General features: G+C 40.2%; 2 protein-coding genes across 10 annotated transcripts in view; both read left to right on the top strand.

The window, feature by feature from the left end:
- Window positions 1-5: 5 nt before the first annotated feature.
- Window positions 6-20,211, top strand: part of LOC146519920 (dynamin-2) — a 35,167-nt gene continuing 14,961 nt past the window's right edge. For 4 of the 9 annotated variants that reach the window (XM_085155799.1, XM_085155798.1, XM_085155796.1 and 1 more), the window contains exons 1-14: window positions 6-463; window positions 8,481-8,554; window positions 8,790-8,939; window positions 10,354-10,557; window positions 11,488-11,586; window positions 11,694-11,854; window positions 11,959-12,101; window positions 12,322-12,457; window positions 13,649-13,716; window positions 14,406-14,544; window positions 16,404-16,490; window positions 18,148-18,218; window positions 19,592-19,645; window positions 19,880-19,931. In XM_085155799.1, the coding sequence (XP_085011925.1) occupies window positions 303-463; window positions 8,481-8,554; window positions 8,790-8,939; window positions 10,354-10,557; window positions 11,488-11,586; window positions 11,694-11,854; window positions 11,959-12,101; window positions 12,322-12,457; window positions 13,649-13,716; window positions 14,406-14,544; window positions 16,404-16,490; window positions 18,148-18,218; window positions 19,592-19,645; window positions 19,880-19,931 (1,599 nt within the window). In that variant the 5' untranslated portion in view covers window positions 6-302. Of the gene's footprint in view, window positions 464-8,480; window positions 8,555-8,789; window positions 8,940-10,353; window positions 10,558-11,487; window positions 11,587-11,693; window positions 11,855-11,958; window positions 12,102-12,321; window positions 12,458-13,648; window positions 13,717-14,405; window positions 14,545-15,179; window positions 15,319-16,403; window positions 16,491-18,147; window positions 18,219-19,591; window positions 19,646-19,879; window positions 19,932-20,211 lie in introns of all 9 variants that reach the window. The other 5 variants (XM_085155802.1, XM_085155800.1, XM_085155801.1 and 2 more) reach the window with 3 other exon arrangements.
- LOC146519916 (uncharacterized) overlaps window positions 16,497-20,211 on the top strand; it is a 70,674-nt gene continuing 66,959 nt past the window's right edge. The window contains exon 1 of the mRNA XM_085155815.1: window positions 16,497-17,548. The gene's annotated coding sequence lies outside the window, so the exon portion shown is untranslated. The remainder of the gene's footprint in view (window positions 17,549-20,211) is intronic.

Here is a 20,211-nt window from a genome sequence, read left to right as displayed (position 1 = left end):
CGGATGGTGTTTGTGTAGAGGAAGTTTTGCTTGCGAGTTTTCCGTCCGTTTCGACTGTCTGGGTATTTAGTTGAGGCGTTTTGTTATTATATGATATGATATTGGTGTGAACTGCATTACTGGGAAGCGCACAAGTATTCAAAAAGTGAATAAAATCCCGAGCTGAAGAGGCGGGGTTTTAGCACTCTAGAGTAACCCGAGAGCACCTTGCTGCTAAGCTAACGTTACTGAGCTCGCTAGCGCGGCTAGCATTAGCCTCTGGTCTGTGTTGAATTGAAGGGGCTCTTCAAGCTCACGAAGCCATGGGGAACCGGGGCATGGAAGACCTGATTCCCCTCATCAACAAGCTTCAAGACGCATTCAGCTCCATTGGCCAGAGTTGTAATTTAGACCTTCCTCAGATCGCGGTGGTCGGTGGGCAGAGCGCTGGAAAAAGCTCGGTCTTGGAGAATTTCGTTGGCAGGTAAGTGATAATAGTTAAATGAGCTAGTGTAGTGTTACGCCCTTCCAACAGGCCATGCTTGGTCGTACGTTGTCAAACAGCCCTTTTTTTGGTCTGGGAGGTACGGTACTTTTGGAAATGCCAGTGGCATTAAGCTAAGATAACGTCACTTTCCCAGTACGTAACGTCAATATTGATTTACGCACTTGCGCTGTAGGTTCAACAACTTCAGATACATACTGTTCTTGTGTATTTATGTAGTGTGATATTTGTGTTACGAGCTTAAAAAGCAGCTTACTTTTTCTCTCTTTTCTTTACTTCTTACAATTTTTTTTCAACTCGATTGGACCACCAACTGTTGTCTTGCATTTGCTGATAAATTCGTTTGTCCTGCCCAATATGTTTTAATATGATTAAAGGCTTGTTCTGGGTTGCCATTTTTTCAATAGACCTTAGTGCACGTAATCTTTCCTGTAATCTAGCTTAATGGGCTTTTCCCCCTTTTGTTCTCATATTGATAACTACATGCCACACCCTGAGAGTCCTACAGAATTTACATTACCAACCATTTTAAAAGCTGGAAGGATGACTGTTTGTTTTACAAGGGAGGGAGTTTTATTGGATGGTAACTGGCAAGGTGTATGGGGTAAAAGGGGTATCGCAGTGTAGGCAGAAAGTCACCTAACTTGTATTTTTACAGCTACTTATTGCATTTTGACACAAAACTTTGACCTCAAAGCAGACTGTCTCTCTTTACAGTACTGACATTTCCTCAACATAGCAGACATAACTTCCCTTACCAGGTTCCTCTTTTGTTTCTGTTTTTGGCCAACGTTTAGAAATTACAGAAACAGACTTGACATCACTGTTTTTTGAGATGCATTGCTTTTAATCTACGGTCCTCCTTACCACACTGGCTCTATCCTTGTCATCAGGCTGGTCTTGTTGTTGTCGCCTGCAACAGCAATGAGTGAGATCACCTTGCAGTAAAAAGAAACATAACAAGTTTGCTCTGTAGTAGCTTGTTTAACAGGATTTCACCTCCTTTGAGAGACAATCAGTGTTTAGCCCAACCCACACACATATGCAGGCTGGTCGGCAGACTGGAGAAGGCACATTCGCTATCAAGATGGCATGCACATAGGCTTTTGGTTATAAAAACGGAGACAAGAGCATGTTGTAACTACTCTCGGGCAAGAACATGCATGCAGATTAGACTTCCACTCAGTGTGCAGTAATTCAGACGAGTGGGACTTTGTGCTGGGAGAACACTCAAAACAAATTTAAGCAATTAACTTGAGACATTTCATGGTGACCTTGATTTGCTATCGTGCTGTTTTTCCACTTTATGCGTGTTTACAGGGCAAACATACATCCATGTGCTGACAAATTATTGTAGCATTGTAGGCTGTTCACTTTCATATACCTTTCATAAGGTGTGCTTAATATTGAAAAGAACACCATTTACTCTGTTTGCATGTTGATGCTGTGCGGGTGAATTTAATGAGGGCTGACCAGGTGAAACAATCTTACTTCAACCTCGAAGCCCGGATCTTGGAATTTGTTCCCTCCATTGGGCATTTTGACATGTAACAGCTGTTTCTTGATTTTTAAAATGACACCTAAAAACACAACCATATGAGGACTAATGATTATCCAATTAGTGCTATGTACAGAATTAGTGCCACTGGGAGCCACACACCACAATTGGGATGCTAACACTGGGTTGTTTTTGGCACCTGTGAGGCATGGCTACTGAAAACAAATGGAGGAACATGTTGAATTGTTTTTAACATCACTTGTAAAACCCTTGCTAAACCTGTATGTTGGCAAAGCTACGTATAGGTGTCCTGAGATTCAGACAGATCGGTGGTTGATTTGGGGAAAATTTCATTTCCTTCTGCTGTGCAGATCATTTAGAGTAGTAAAATAAGTCAAGCTAGGCACACCTTAGGAGTTGCTGTACACTGCTAAAGCATTAGGCAAACTCATGAGTCATTGTTGACTAAAAGGTTTGTTTGAACCGATACCTAAACTTTGTACCATGTGTTCTACTCATTTAAAAAAAAAAAAAAAAAAAAAATTCAAAGCAGATGAAAATGGTGCGTGTAATGGTGTTGTGGAAAACTTCATTTGCAATTCTCTGTGGTTACGGCATTTTTTTTTGTGTTCTTTTTTTCTTTTCACCATGAGTACTGAGCTTCTGTTACACTCGGTAATGGCTGCTCTGTAATTTCCCCAGTGACTGAGATCTTTTCTTTGGTGAGGTGCATGTTGTGTGTAAAAGGCTGGCTTCATCTCTGTGTCCTATGGGATGAAAATAATCCCTCTGTTTTCTTTTTCTTTCTTTTTTTTCCCCCCTTTTGACGTACCAGCAACAATAGAAACAGTGTCACTTATTGCTGGGAAAACAACTGGGACAATGGAGTGATGATTCTGCCACAGACAGTAAAAGCTGCTCGCTTTCTCTCTCTCACCTGAACTTCATGCTGATGTCATGATCCACAGGTGCCAAGTGACCTCACCGCCTCACTGTTAATTTAGCAAATGTTTGACCGCCACAAAAAGCACGTCGGATGCTGCTTGGTTTGTGCTTCAGATTTCCTGGTTTCACTGGAGAGAGAAAAAGTTGGGCTGGTTTTGGGATCATGTGACCTAACTTGCTATTCTTTTGGCCTCTGCTTTTAACAGCATTATTGTGGAAGACAAATATGTTTTGCGTGGTTGATCCACATTCTTGCTGGGGAGAAGTTTGTTTAATAAATTAGCTTGTGTTTCAGTCCGTTGGTACGCATCTAATCTTGTTACATTATCCACCCAGCCAACTTAATGAGTGACCTCAGGTTTTACTGCAACACTGACTTGATTGACTAAATAAATATTTACAATAGTCTGTATTGCTTTGAGTTAATTTACTGGTCCTTACCAGAAGATAAGGTATTACAAAGAAAAAAAGTAATCTGTGTAGTTAAGAACTATCTTGAATAATAAACAAATTTTCTTTCTGTGTGTGTTACTCTACTGAAATATTTATGGACCAGTGCAAGTATTTTCAGTTCAGAGATGCTGATCACACCCATGTCTCTGTTTTGGCTTTGGTGTGTTGTGATTTCATTGTATCAGTTGGACGCAAAGACGTCATATCTTGTAGTGCAAGCTGGCCTGGGCGGAGGTTATTATCAGATCTGTGGCAACTACACTGCAAAAACAGACTGTTTTTTTTTTTGAAGTGTTTGATCAGTTAAGTTTAAAGGGGACCTATTATGCTCACTAGAATAGAGTGGCTTTGTTGTTATCTCCTTTTGTGCAGCTCTTCCTTTCAGCCGCCATCTGAAACAAGCTATTTTAGCTCTATCTTCAAGGACTTCCTTCCTTTGAACTGACTTTCTTCTGATTAGCTACCCTTCACAAATAGCAAATTTGGATACCAAGCAACTATATTAAGGATATCCTGTACACGTCACAAACACCCAAGAATAGGTGAAACTGTCAGAAACTCTCTGAAGCTTAGAACTTTGTCTTGATCTGATAAAATATTTTAAAAATTGCTCTGCTTTGATTTCATGGCACATTTATCAAAATATGACCATGTTGACATAAAACCTATTCACTCAAGGTTGATGGTCAAGCTTTGCTGTCCTTTCTGCAAGTACTCTGGCATGATGGCGGGAATATATGGAGCAATTCAAGCAGAAGTGTGGATGCTTTTGTGTAGTGCAGTCAAAGAAGAAGGAGCACACTCAGTTGAGTGGCAGAGAGTGAAGGGATTTTCCACTAAGCAGTTGGATTTTGGTAGTACTTCAGGAGACTTTGCTGCCTAGCAATGGCTCTTCGTGCTCTCATTGACAAACTGCGGAGCGGGAATGTGGATTGCCATAATTATATGTTCATAGCCACTCCAGAGACCTCCTGAAGTCCCACCAAACCACAAACACATTTTTTTGTGTGCTATGCCCTCCTGGGAGGACCTGCTGTGACTTTAGCATTTTTCATTTCGGTTTGCATGCTTGAAAAGGAGACTTTGTAGCCCTGTATAGGCACGAGGAGAAGGAGGACAGGGTTACTCTGCCTGTTTGTAAGAGGCAGAGGGTATAGGGGCTGGCAGGCAGGGGGAGGGGAGTTGGCTCTCATTCTCTCCCTTCCCTAGTCTCTCTTGATTTTGCTTTCTCTTGTGTTCAAATGAAGGGAGGGCAGCGCATGGATTGATGCTCTTTGCTTGGCAATGCATAATGCATCAAATGATACACAAGCTGCTCAGCCTCTTCTATCATTTACAGCGCATCAATAATGGAACCCTGGCCTCTTGCTTCTTTTCAATATGTCACCGCAGTTTATCCAATTCTGTCTGCACAGACTGACTGGCTCAATTCTGTCTTTGCTGTATGTCTCCTCAAAAGAGCACTTTGAACCAAAAATTATGGGCACTTTATTTTATTGCTGTGGATCTTTCACCGGTGACCACTTGTAGAGATCGTAAGATGGGATTTCACTACCGAGAAGTCAGTGAGAGTAACTTGTAAGTGGAGAGTATCCTTTACCACCAATGCTTGCTGACTTCCCTAGACAGCTTCTTCATACCATTTTCCACATCTGATCTAATCTTGTCACATCTGAAACACACAAAGTGGCTTTCTTCTATTTCTCTCTCCTCCTTTTTTTTTTTTCTAAATCTGATCCACAGCTTTCTGCCTTACACAGCACCAGTGCTGAACCACTGACCTGTGGATTTTTGCTGACCCCTGGTCAACTGGTGAGAAGGTTCGGGATATTCCCCACTGTTTGATCACAGTCTAGGCCTAACAAGCAGTGAGTAGTATGGAAGCTCCCCTCTTTTATCCTGTGGGTGACACATTGCTTTCATCCACAGGGTCCTTAGACATGTAGGCCTGGTAATGAGAAGAAAAAGAGGATGTGGGTTAGTGACGCACTCATCACTTCTAGCAGTATTTCTGGCCTAGGAGTACTGATTACCACCAGATGTAGTATGTTTGTAGGGCAGCAGACTTGACATTCAAAATTTATACGAGTCTGCAGAAAACTGGGTGGAGGCGTTTATCTGAAGGCTGACTAAGCAGGGTTATCCATGTGGTTAAAAATTCCATAGGTACTCTGTCACTTTAAGAGGAACAAAAAAGGTAACTGTGAGTAACTTCTCATTGTTTCCTATAAGCTTGGTGTCTCAGTTGTGCACTGTTGCACCCGTTGTTTGTTTGCTGTCATCTAAAGCTTATGCACTGCATTACATTTTGCAGTTGGCATGATGAAAGCCAGTTGTAGGTGCACCTATTCAACCTATTCTCCGACCTGGGGCCTAGTGTGGGAAAAGCATTACATGTTGCTGGCATTGACACAAAATCTAACAGCTGCTAGCTGAAACTGTAGGCTGGAGATCTGAATCTGATAATGGCTTGTTTTTCAAGTTTGTTTACAGATAGTGAAACTACATTTATGTTACCCAGCAGAAATTTTGAACAGGATGTTATGTTCCATAGTGTGAGATGTGCTTTTCTTCATTTTTCAAAAAAACTGCACATCCAAAGCCAACATTTGTAAGACCCTAACAAACAAAAACCATTATTTCATGGTTACAACTCGTGATGATGTTCAGTTAAAATCAATACAATGAAGTTTAACGTCTGCAGTTGTGGTCCCTTGCTGTGTTCATGTTTAGGAAACCCATGCAATGGTGACTTATTTGTTGATAGTTTTGTGTTTGGCATCTACCATAACAGATTTACAGGATTTAAAAACAAAACAAAACAAAAATAGAATGGCTCTCATCTCTTTAACTCACTTTCAAAGAAGGCCCAAAGTGCATAAAGACAACCAAAAGACAAGCCATTTGGCCTGCTTTGAACATCACTGACACTTTGTGGAGTTATCCAAGCGGCTGTAGAAAGTGGTAATGGTGGACTTAAAGGCAGCCTTATGTAAATGTGTTATATTCATGTAGATAAACCAGCAGAAGAAAGGGGTTGACTCCAGACAAGGTGTTTTGCTATGTTACAAAACCCAAACTCCAGACATTTTATATACACAAGCTATGTAGCACACTAAAAGAGAAAAACACAAGACGGAATAATATAAGACATCATTACAGAGGAAAAAAGTCAAAACTCAAAGTTGCCTCCTCAGCTTTGCTGCCACACATCTTCTCCCCTGGAGTTGAAGTAAGCTTTTGGATAATCATTCCAACACTGAATTTGCTTTAGCTGTAATACAGATAAATGCACTGCCTATGCACGTCTTCAAGCTGAGCTTTAAACATAAAAGAAACATACAACAGAAGTGAAAAGATTTTCTTGTTACACCAAAAAGTTTCAAGACACACGGTTGGAAGCATTATACACAAGTTTAACTGTTACAGGGGGAAACTTTTCTCGATGTTGAAGAAAAGGCAAAGCTATTTGGTGAGGAGAAGAATAAATGTATTCCAAAATTGCTGAACTATTGATACAGATGATAAGTTGCATAATTTTATTCAGCTTACAACTGCATTCAGTAAACCACACAACTCTCTGTGGGTATCTGGCGTGGTCGGTGTCATAGGGCTGAGCTAGTCGATTCATATTTATTTTTATTATTTATTTATTTATTTATTTATTTATTTTTAAATTCGGTCTTTCAGCTTATTCATCTGCTTTGAGAGGGATCGAGGTTCCACAGTTACTAACTCCATGAAAATGAAAGATTTAGCTATAAAGCCTGTCCATTTGTGCTTGTTCTTGGGGCTTGTGTGATATCTCAGCAGGAGACCTGCTGGTGGTCTTGTCAAGACTGGCTTCCCTGCCATCACACTTTCAGACATTTAGAGTGGCGCCTGTCCACCTTTAGTTTTAAAAGGATTAATGCTAGTCGTGAAGCTTTTAATGCACTTACTTCAGGGTAATTTGTTTTTGACAAGTCAAGTAATGGTATCTTCTCTTAATCCAGTCTGTTTGTCCGTTTTGTACTCTGCCACGCTCTATTAAATTTTATCTTCCGAATCGGTGCTATTTCTAAGTGGAGCATCAAGGTTTTAGTTAATCTTTTTCATAAAATATGAATCACATCACTAGAGTGTTTTTCCAGGTTTTAGAGGTTGAATATTTCTGTAAATGTAGTCATATTTTTCTCTTGTCAGACAACAAATTTTAAATTGTAGCCCATGAACTCTACAATCTAATTAGAAATCTCTCCAAAGCTGTTGTGCTTCAGTGAAAAAACATTGTTTCCTATGTTACAATAAAAGCTTAGCTGGTTATTGGTGGATACTGGCATTTAAAAATATTACAAAGAAAGTTGGGGACTCAAAGTTGTGTTCTTAGCCTAATTGCGACATAGTGACTCAAAGCTTTTGAAAACCTCCGTTTACTGAGGACACACTGAAGCCTTTGTGAGACTTGGTTTAATGTGTGCTTCCTCTTTGTCTAGTTTTTTTTTTTCTGTTTTTCTTTTTTAAGATATTGCATCAAATATTAGTTTAACTGTTTGCAAACCATTGAACTGTGAATCGCAAATGCATTTAAAGCGCTAAGATAAGCACAGGTGCCTTCATTGTGTTCTAAGAGTTGTCATTGTGTTCTAAGGACCACTGTCTGTGGACGTCCCGGAGGATCTGTTCTTAGATGGCATTATAATTACACGCTGTTTGGTTCATTATGAAAGGAGATCCATAAATTGAAAAATGAAGTTGGTGTAAGCCATTGCAGATATGACCATAAATTCTATTTTAGGGTGCATTTTGCTCATATTAGCAGCAGTGGGTGTGCCTGTATTGGTCTGTCTTGCTGTAATGATGAGAGAAAATGACTTTGTCACATCTAATTTGTTGTGAGTGAAGTTGGAGGCGTGAAATTCTCCTGTGCCCATCAATTTACCAGAGGCCAAATGATGGGGAAATGGACATTGAGTGCAGTAAAGAATTGATGTAACTTTTTCTTTCTTCCTGTCTCTTTCTTTTCATCTTGATTGCTTGTATTATGTCTTTTGTGTCACTTTTACAACATATCTGGTGTTTATTTATTTTATTTTTTTTCTCTCTGTCTCTTTCACTCAGGGACTTCCTTCCACGTGGCTCAGGCATTGTGACCCGCAGACCTCTCATTTTGCAGCTGATCAACAATAAAGCAGGTGAGTATGTCAGTCCTGTACACAGCCACATCCCAATCTCCTTTTGTAGCTGCCCTGCATATGGCCTCTCAGTCACAATGCCTCAAGCTAGGCACACTGTCTTCTATTTGCTGCTTTCATCCATTTAATTTAATATTTTCTCTCTCGCTCTCCCTTTCCTTTTTGTTCCCTTTGTCCTCTGTCTCCCCTTCTCTCCCCATCTCCCTTGTAAACGTCACCCTGTCACTGTGTGTAGAATATGCTGAATTCTTGCACTGCAAAGGAAAGAAGTTTGTGGATTTTGATGAAGTGCGGGCAGAAATTGAGGCAGAGACCGACAGGATAACAGGCTCCAACAAAGGCATCTCTCCTATTCCAATTAACCTGAGGGTGTACTCCCCACACGGTAATGGACACAAGTCTTTTTGAAACTTTAATCACAAGGTCCAGAAAATCATTTTTTAAAACTCTTTGCTCTCATGTACATATTAAGACCATTACCCACCACACCCTTTTTTTTCTAAGCCATTGCAGATAAGACCATAAATTCTATTTCAGGGTGCATTTTGCTCATACTGTGAGTATGAATGTTCATCCTCTGTTTCTCTTTAAAACTGATCATTGTTTTAGGACAGTACTGTCTGATAGGTTAATTTATTCATACAGCACACTAAGTCAGGAAATTGGACAGGCACATTTTGGCATGCTATCCATAAAAATAATTACTATATGTAAGATATTGATATTGTCATTTAATATTCTTTTAATTTTATAAAAATACATTTATAACATATTAGAACCCCTGTGAGGCTTGTAGAATGTTTCATTCCCTTGTGCAAGTTTTATAAATCTGCTATATAGTCAGCATTTTTGAACTTTACAAATTAGCTTTCCAAAGATCCTTGGAAAATATTTCAGAAAGTAAAAATGTGTTCTTTACAAATCCAAAGGCCATTCTCTTATTGCTGGATGGTTCTTATAATAAAAGCCTTTGGGTCAGCTGTAGAAAGAAATAAAAGTCACTGTTGCATCCATGTGAATGATAAGCCATATTAATGTAAATAACAAAATGTAAAGTAAAGCTGCAGGGCCATTGCAACTTTGCATGCTGAGATGTTGTGCTATAATCAGGGAATGCTGCAGCAATTTCCTGCATGCATGTAGATGTTTTCAGGGCTGTCAAGTTAAAGATCACTTCTTGTGCCTCTAGCTGGTAATGGACAACACACCAATTATATGTCATGTTGCCCTTTATCATGTGTACAACCCACAATGAAAATATCATGTACATTGAATGATCTTTTGCTCATAATGTCTGTTCTTGTTACCAGTACATGATGCTCCGACTGTGGCCTGGCATTGGCATTTAGTTGTATTTATGCGTGGAGTCTTATCAAGAATGCCAAGTGTGGAGCAGATTGGACAGTGTGCATTTGAGTTGGTTACTAAATGGCACTAAAATTTACTCTTGACTTCAAAATGGTGGAATTCCTTTTTGGTTTAGGACTTGCCTACAATTTTATCTGTACTTCTTAATGTGTGACATGTGTACCAAACCCTTAAAATAATACAGAATTAAGAATTTTTAAAACGTGTCACAGGCCTAGCTAGTATTAATAAATAGAACTGACCCAATAGGGCATCCCCAGTGTCAGTGCTCAGTCCCAATGAACTTAAAAATATCACCTTACTTGAGCAAACAATGATATGTATGGGTGTTTCCTATTTTCCATTCAAGAAACCTGATTATCTACTTTAATCCATCTGAAAAAAAATATGTATTTATGATTTATGTTGACTTCTGTCCTTCTATGACTCAGTGCTGAACCTGACGCTGATTGACCTCCCGGGAATGACTAAGGTTGCTGTAGGAGATCAGCCACAAGACATAGAGCACCAGATCAGGGATATGCTGTTGCAATTCATTACCAAGGAAAGCTGTCTGATCCTGGCAGTCACTCCTGCCAACACTGATCTGGCCAACTCGGATGCTTTGAAGATTGCAAAGGAGGTGGACCCACAGGGTAAGCGTGCATCTTTGTAGTAGTCTAACATTCAAAGAGCAGGCCTCCAAACCCAAAATTTTAATTAAAAAACAAACAAACACTTTAACATTGCATGTTATGATGCCTATTACCTTACCTTTAATCTGCTACTCCCGTTTCATCTGCACTTTAGTGTGGAGCAAGTCTCCACATCTTATTATTTTTCGCCAAAGGCCTCTGCCAGTGATGAAAGACACTGATGTAATATGTATTGTTGTGAACTGTTTGGAGTTACCAGGATTTGTGATTTAATTACACATAACATGTGTTTTGAGCATCATTACATAGTTATACACAAACATCACCTGACTAAAGTAATAACACAAAAATCCCCTAATTTTCATGTAAATGGAGAACACATTGACTAGTTGCTTGAAATGTGTAGTGAACTATGGTTACAAACCCAATTCCAAAAAGTGTTGGGACGCTGTGTAAAATATAACTTTAAAACATGAAATGATTTTTAAATCTCATAAACCTATATTTTATTTACAATAGAACACAAAACAAAGATCATTTAAAATGGACTGAGGCAAAGTGAAAACGTTTCTGAGGTCAGGCAAATCAATTAAAAACATTTGCTGTATCATTAAATCAAAAATATGGTAAAGAAGACCCAGGACTGATGAGCATCTGAATTCCTAAAAGGTAGATGGGATCCTACACCGTAGTAAACATGGCCCTGTCTCAGGTTTTTGTTGTTGTTGTTGGACATTTCCTGCCATCAAATTAATTTTATTTTTTTCCCTTAAATTAGTACCTTTTCCCAGTTAGACACATACCATGTTTTTATAGTCTTATCTGAATGAAATATCACTCTGAGATTTGTAAATCATTGAATTTATTTCCATGTTGGTTACAAATATCACATTTCTGAACGTTTGTATAACTACACTTAATTATGTGCAGGTCTGCGTACCATTGGTGTTATAACAAAACTGGATCTGATGGACGAAGGGACTGATGCAAAGGATATTTTTGAAAATAAACTTCTGCCACTGCGAAGGGGTGAGGATTATGCACATACTTATAGGAATATGCATTTACTTGGCTTTAATTTTTACACCTGGAATGACTCTGTGTGTGTGTGTGTGTGTGTGTGTGTGTGTGTTTAGGTTACATAGGTGTGGTGAACCGCAGTCAGAAAGACATTGATGGGAGGAAAGACATTCGTGCTGCTCTGGCTGCTGAGAGAAAGTTCTTCCTGTCTCACCCTGCCTATAGACACATGGCAGAACGCATGGGTACACCACATCTACAGAAAGCACTTAACCAGGTTTGCTAGTGGTTGTCTTTTTAAATTTTGTTTTTTAAAAAATGTTATCTTATCTCTGTCATGCCACCGATATCCTAAAAATAAAAGGCTACTTTTTTCTATAGCAATTGACCAACCACATCAGGGATACCCTGCCTGGTCTGCGCAGTAAGTTGCAGAGTCAGCTTCTCTCCCTAGAGAAGGAGGTTGAGGAGTACAAGAACTTCCGTCCAGATGACCCGACACGGAAGACCAAGGCTTTGTTGCAGTACGTGCAAATTAATATTTCTCCGGAGAGAAATACAAACAGCATCATTAATTATCTTGTGCTGAAATAAAAGTAGAAAGGTTGTGATAAAATGCCTGTTTTACTTAAAATCAATACCACTTTTTTTGTACCATTGATGTTAAGTACTGTTATTACAGATAAATTTGTTTTAATGAACAGCAAGCAGGGTATTCACAAAGCCACATGTGTCCTTCATCAGGATGGTGCAGCAGTTTGGTGTGGACTTTGAGAAGTGCATTGAAGGCTCCGGGGACCAGGTGGACACCAATGAGCTTTCAGGTGGTGCCAAGATCAACCGCCTCTTCCATGAGCGCTTCCCCTTTGAACTAGTCAAGGTTAGTACTGTAGCATAACATGCATAAAACAAGCAGTTGGACTAGGGATGGGTATCGAAAACCGGTTCTTGTTGAGAACCGGTTCCCACTGTTTCAATTCCTTGGAATTGTTTGCCATTTTTGCAAACGATTTCCTTATCGATTCCAGTCGCCCCGAAGGACGTCACCACGTTGCGGAGCGTCATTTACCTGGCAGGAAACATGGCAGCTCAAACGCTCAAAAGTTTGGTTATACTTTACGAGAACGGATGACAACAGGGCATCTTGCAAAGTAGATATTTCATTTAAGGGAGGAAACACTGCGAATATGCAAAAGCATTTGCTCACAAAACATGCGATAAACTTAAATGAATGTCACGTTTTTAATTCCGCTCCGGACTCGTGAATCTCAACCCAGCAGCAGTGGTAACGGTAATGCGGTAAATAATCAACTAACAGTGCATATTATGTTAGTGAGATCTGCCTTATTACAAAACCTACCATTACTGTGCGTTGCATTTAGGGGACCATGATGAGAGAGACAGACAGAGTCTGGCTGGCTCAGATGCTGGCAGTTCTCGCTGCAGTCTACCGGTAGCATCTCCTTTCAGGCCAGGATAGACAAATGTCACCGAGCAGTGACTAAGTTTGTGGTAAAAGGCTTGCACCCATTTGCCACAGCAGATGCCCCCGATTTTCGGTAAGTGAATGTGTTTAATTGTAGGCAGGGACATTACTGGATATTCTTGTGTAATTGCTACAGAATAATTTATGTTATACTTTGTTATTGCTACAGAAGAATATTTATTTTATTATTTTACATTTACAATTTTTTTTTCCTGGGGACCCTGTGACACCCCATTGAAGAGCCGTAGGCTGGATCTCTTAAGATCTCACTGTTGGGTTTGTAAGGCCACATTACTCCTAAATTTCTGTCTTGTTCAAAGAGAATATATAAAACAAAGTTTTAAGCTAATTGACCTTAGTGTTCTCCTTTTTAAAAAAAAAAAAAAAGAATTGATAAAGAATTGAAACGTTAAACAGAATCGAAAATGGAATCGGAATCGTGAAAATCTTATCAATACCCATCCCTAAGTCGGACACAGGGAATCAATCATATTTAGATCAAGATGTACTTGGAAAGTTTGGCTTCTAGGTTTGATTTACATACAAAAAAACCCAAAACAACTTTATGTCTTTTCTTTTATCCAGATTGTTTTTGATGAGAAGGAGCTACGGCGAGAAATCAGCCATGCAATCAAGAATGTCCACGGTGTCAGGCAAGTGGAATAGGACAAAAAACAGCCTCCTCCCTTCGAAAAAGAAACTCAATTGCCTCTTTTCTGCTTCAACCTTAAATACTGCTGTAGCCACACACTTGATTTTCTCCCTTCATCAGAGCTTTTATTTTACTGCAATTCAAATTTCCATAATCAAGCCTTGGAATCATAGACTAAAAGTACCAATTAAAATTGGTGTATTCAGAAAGTGTTGTATAAGAACTTTAAATTTTCTACTTTTCCTCAGTGTTCTTTCAATCCCTTTATCTCCTCACTGCAAAGCCACCCACTCCTTTTTTTGTTTCTGCCTGCCAAAGTATTCGGTTATAATGCGATTTTGTGTTACATGTATCTGTATTAGCTGCATTTGTGTTTTTGTGTATTCCTTAATGAAAATCTTCTGTCTTATCTCATTTGTCCTTGTGTGTTTTTAATTATACGCGCATTCGGCCGTCTTTGGCACTTCATCGCCACTTCTCCTGTCATGTTTGTCAGTATTTACTTAGTTTTTTTTTTTTTTTTGGGGGGGGTGTCTCATCATCTGTCTGTGTGTGTGTGTGTGTGTGTGTGTGTGTGTGTGTGTATATATATATATTATATTTTATTTTATTTATTTATTTTTTACCAACATCTCTGTTAACTGTCCCATCTGTCTGCCGCTGTGCCTCTGTCTCTCTGTGCATCCTCAGAACGGGACTGTTCACTCCAGACCTGGCGTTTGAGGCCATCGTGAAAAAGCAGATCGTTAAGCTGAAAACGCCCTGTCTCAAATGTATCGATCTGGTCATTCAGGAGCTCATCAACACAGTCAGGCAGTGCACCAACAAGGTACTGCAGGTGGTCCAGCATCTCCCGACCCAGAGACATTGGGCGGGGGAAAGCATGGGTGTGCCAGAGGGTGAACTGACACAGGACATTAGCATCTTCTTAGAAGATGTAGAGAAGCCTCTGCTAAGCTACCAGTGTTTATAAGGAGGATAAAGAGGAAAGTTCTGTGCAGTTTGCCCTGGCTTCACCCAGCCCCATGAGCTCTGTGTGCAGGCAGCGCTGTCGTGTTTTGGAGTGTTGTGACGGGTAACGTGTTGTTGTGGATAAGAGATGTTTTCTGGACTGAACATCTCAAGTCTCTCCTGGACAAGCTGCAGGTCTCACAACTTGATGCAGAATGCCAGTGAAATATAGGATGGTCTGTAAGGTGCAAATTTGGCATTAGTCATCACCATATTCACCTCATTTAAGAGGGACTAGCTAGGAAGAGATGTGAAGTACCTGCAGCTTGTCTTTCACCACTGCTTGGTTTTGTCTGTCTGTGCCTAGAAGTGACTAACTGAACAACAACTTCTTCTCTTTTTATTTCCTCTTTTTTCCCTTTCCTCTCTTTTCAATTTTTCTTTCTTCAATTCCTGCCTCTTGCTGTCTCTCTACCTCCTTAACCAAATTCAATCAACCCAATAACCTCTCAGAACGGGGCTCTTCACCCCTGACCTGGCTTTCGAGGCGATTGTCAAAAAGCAGATCCTCAAACTCAAAGAGCCCAGCCTTAAATGTGTGGACCTGGTGGTTTCTGAGCTCACCGCACTCGTCATGAAGTGTGCAGTTAAGGTAACCAGGGACACACCAGCCAGGAAGATGGCATTAAAAAAAAAAAAAGGGATTCATTTTCTTTGTAAATGTGTATCACCGTCATCGAGTTTTCACCCCAGTGAAATCAGCTCCAGACGACTCTTTGCCACTACACCATCTGTGTCCACTGCATTGAATGTGTGCATCCTCCCATCCCTGCCATCTTCGTACTTTTAGAAGTTGCCATGCCATTTGGCATCTTCTTGGCGCGTCAGATTTGCTCACATTTGAAATATTAAACACAGCTATAAAATTCCACCAGCTGTCTCCCACGTGCTGCTGGACCTAAGCATCAGCTCATTAGAGCATTTTTTTCCCCCCACCTCCACATTGCTTCTGGTCTGTCTGAGCAGAGGCGAGCCCACCGCTGCTCCCTTTCTGACCCACATGACAGACTGACATTCTGTTATCTGCTGAACCGGATGGAAAGGGAACAATGTGAGTCGGGGTGGGGGGGCTGAGATGATATTCAGAGCCCTAAGGGCTCTGTGGGTGCTGTGACAGCTTGAATGAAGCGTTTCCATAGCAACAACTCTACACTACCATCTTGTGGACAGATGAAGGCTCTGCATCTAAAGACATGATTTTTAAAAAAATCTGCTCTGTTACCCAGGCATCCATAGTCCCTGTCTTTTTCTCTGCCTCACCCACCCTGCTATTTCTCATCCAGTCTTCATTAATATAACTACTACAGTCAGCTAGAGACGACTGTTTTACACACACAAAAATACAGGATTATGCCAACAACAAATATCGAGTGCGACAAAATTGGATCTTTTGTGAAGTCATCTCTGGCTGACTCTGCCACATTATATAACAGACGGTCATTGTGGCTTTAAAGTCTGTTTATGTGCGTGTGCCGGATTGTGATTGCCTGGATATGTGTGACACTGCAATGTCACTTGACTATCTCTTTCCCTTTTCTTTGTTTCCTACTTATTTTCACTTCTCACTCCTGTTTCTCTCTGATACTTATTGGTAAGTCTTATTAAGCTCAAGCTCACATGTAAGTGTGCATGTGTCTCAGTTCAAGGCCGCAGTTATGTGTTTTTGTTGCCTTTCAGCTCAACTCCTACCCCAGACTGAGAGAGGAGACTGAGAGAATTGTCACAACTCATGTCAGAGAAAGAGAAGGGAAGACCAAGGACCAGGTGAGATGCTGGCATGCTGATTAAACATTAGTTATTATTTTTCATGTGCAAAAAATGCATCTACAGTTCCTGTGTAACCTCAGTCCAATAGTTGTATGTATGTTTTTTTGTTTGTTTGTTTGTTTTAAACCTGTCTTGTCCAACTTTTTTTTTCTTTTCTTTGTTGTGCCAAACATAATTTTGCTTTCCCAAGTAGAGCACAGTAGGCTCCTCTTGCTAATGTTTTTATTTTATTTATTTACTTTATTATTCATATTAATGACCTGTGACATTAAAGCAGAGAACTAGAAAAAGAAAAGAGAGAGGGGAAAAAAATAGAAAAGAATGGGATCGGGAGGGGGGTCGAGAGTGAAGTAAACAGACATGCTGGGTCTCCAACTGCTGTTTCTGTAACAAAGCACACATAGATGATACATGGCACCAAAAAGACAAAACAGAGGGAGGTACACAAACAGATATACCATTTTGCTGACAGAGAGAAAGACAGAGACAGACAGGGAGAAAGACAGAGACCCTCCAAGGGGGCAGGCCAGCAAGCACACCAAAATGCCCAGTCATGCACCCCAGAGCCACCAAGCGCATGAGGAGGTGGGGGGGTGGGGGGGGGGGGGAAGTGACACATGAAGTTATGATATAAGTATAATTAATAAATGTTATAGTTTGTAATGTGAAGAAGTTCATAGTTAACATTTTAACACCTAGCATTAACCGTATCAATGACTCATCGAGCATTTTTAGTTTCTTCATCTGCTGATCTTCCATCTGAAACACGAAGAAGCACATTTTTCCTTTTAAAAACACCCTTAATCTCCCTGCAATTCTTTATCAGTAATTTAAGGTCATGCTATGCTAGTTGCCATCTTGGTGTCTGCATGCATTCTTCCCTGTGACGCACAACCACATTATAAAATGTTTTGTCTCAAGCCTATTCATATTTGTGGTTATCAGAGCTGCAGATGGATGCATAGATTAAAAAAAATGGATGCCTGTTATATCCTGTATATTAGAACACTGCATGCATTATCAGGTTTTTTTTCCATAAGGTTTGCATAAGTTGTGTGTGTGTGTGTGTGTGTGTGTTTGTGTGTGTGTGTGTGTGTGAGAGAGAGAGAGAGAGTGTGTGTGTGTGTGTGAGAGAGTGAGTGAGTCTAGTCCTAGTCATCATTGGTATTTAGTGCTGCAAGTGTTTTGTAACTGATAGTTTGACCAAATAAGTCAACATAGATTCTAATCTCCTTAATCTTCAGGGGAAAAAAGTTTAATTGGCCACATGTGCTTTAAATATATTCCAACTTTCTGTTAATTTGACTCATTTCTGCTAAATTTTCACAGAAATCTGGATTTTGAGAGAGAAGGAAAAACTTATTTATTTCGTTTCAGGTTTAAACTGTCCACGGTAGAGTTTCAGTCCTGGTAGCAACACTTTTAACCAGAAATCAAAACAAGTTGAGCTGAAATTCATATTCTCCACTCCACTGCATCACTAATGCATCACTGATGGGCTGTATCACAATGACTGTGTGAATTTAGTTTTAAATGTCAGGGTTTCTTTTTGTTCAGTGTGTAATATCACAAGGGAGACTTTCTATTTTGTGCTCACTGTAATTGGTGTTTAATTGTGACCTCTCCTTCTTAATCATAATTTTCTGCCTCTAAGGTTCTGCTGCTGATTGACATTGAGTTGTCCTACATCAACACCAACCATGAGGACTTTATAGGCTTTGCTAAGTAAGTACCCTTCCCACCTCCACCTTCTCCAGCCCAATTTACAGCCTGCTGTCTGTGACAAGTGCCTCACCGAGGGCAAGTTTGGTGAACTTTAATTTGCCTTTTGTCCGAACGTGTGGTTGCATTGATTTTTTTTCTTAATTTTTTTTTAAAAGAAAAGACATGTAATACAATAACTTTCAGCAATCAATACGCATGCAACCCATCTCTTACTTTAGACCCTTCACAATCACTGCACTGCTCCTGATTCCAGGTGTTTCCTATAATAGGTTTGTGCCCATAGATGATTGTCTGAAAATGCTAGCCAAGTTATATGTAGCTTGTTTTCCCTTCCATAGTTTCCCGTGGCGTCTGTCATATAAACAGCACGCACATAGCAGTCTGGCTCACAGCTCTGCACACTTTCAGTAGAATGTGCATGTGTCATATACTGATTAACTATGAGAGAGCAAACCCGTTGGTTTGGTTTGAAATTGGAGAGTGAGGTAATTATGCATTTTTAGAGAAGCTAGTTTCTGCTCTCTAGTTTCTAGTCACATGGTTGTGGAGAAGTCCCAATGAAAAGCAGAGGAGCAATAGATGGGGTAAAGATTACTGGAGTCAACAGCAAGTCGATGAGTGGGTAAAGACTTCACAAAAAGTGTTAGTTTGTGTCAAATCAAAGTAGGTGACTTAAGCCAAACTGAACATCTGTGTTACCTCCCGCTGATGGTATTGGATGTTAGCAAGCTTACAGGGTTGCAGTTGGATGATTTGGATTATTGAGTGCAGAGCTCCAGCTTATAATTACATACATGTTGTAAACTACTGTGCCTCAGTTTGCAGCATGCCAATTAGTCATTTAGCACATATCTCTCCCTCTCAGTGAAGTGGATGTTACATTGATCAAGGTCACTTTAGATGGCGCCTTCTCCCCGCTGCATGCAGCATTACTTGCTGAGCCTCCAAACAAAGTCAAGCATGCTCGGTTGCTTGACAGGTACATTATCCTCTTTCCCGGAAACTGTTCGCTGCTGTAAACACTACTTGTGTTGGCAATGAAGAGAGAAAGTGCTGACGTTTTACTGCATTGACTTTAGATGCTTTTGTGCACTGGAAACTAATTTGCACATTGCAAAGTGTTCACTGCGTTTGTGGTATATCCCTAAGCAGTTTGTGGTTGAATTCGTGTTCTTTTTAGCATAGTAGTTACAGTAGCATGTAGTTGAGTGACGCTTCCCTGCTCTGTGTGGGTTGTTTCATTGACCAATAACAAAGCAAGCCCCAGAGTGTGTGCGTGTGTGAAGGTTTATCCTCTGCATGGCAAGTGGATTGATGAAACTTGTCGGCTGTAAGCAAGGGCTGTTTAACGGTTCTCATGACATCACTTTCAGTCTTGACTACAGAAGGCTGGATGATGGTAGCTCCCCAGTGTACGGCAACAACAGGTGGGCAAACAGAAAAGATTGAGGGTTTTGTCTTATAGCATTTGTAAGACCATTATAGTCCCATGTAGTGCAAATTCTTCCCCGGCCCACTTCCACATCCATGTGTGTATGTATTGGTTCAATAATAATGACACCATGAACATCTTAGCTAAACCCACACAAGTCACTTGTGAATACTTGTGTATTTTAGAGATGTGGTATAAGGTGTGTTGTGATCTCTTTATGTGATGACAGTGCTCAGCAGAGGAACACGGCTGCAAACAAGAAGAGGGCCATACCGAACCAGGTATGTTTGATCAGTCAGCTTTTCACCAATCCCAGATTTAATCTTCCTTTACTGACGCCTCCCATTACCAACCTGTTAATCAACCTAGTGAGCATACCTGACATAACTTAGCAGTGATAAAGACCCTTGGCCATTAATCTATCTTGACCTACCTAACTGTTAATGACACTGACTGTATCCAGTCCCAATCTTTTCTAATTCTCATGTTCAACTGGCTGGTCTTTGCCAACATTGTTACAAAGCTGGTACCTCTCCTTTTCTGTTTTATTCAGTGTTTTGT

The sequence above is a fragment of the Neolamprologus multifasciatus genome, chromosome 4, assembly GCF_963576455.1.
Source record: "Neolamprologus multifasciatus chromosome 4, fNeoMul1.2, whole genome shotgun sequence".
NCBI lineage: Eukaryota > Metazoa > Chordata > Actinopteri > Cichliformes > Cichlidae > Neolamprologus > Neolamprologus multifasciatus.
This window is presented reverse-complemented; position numbering and strand designations above follow the sequence as displayed.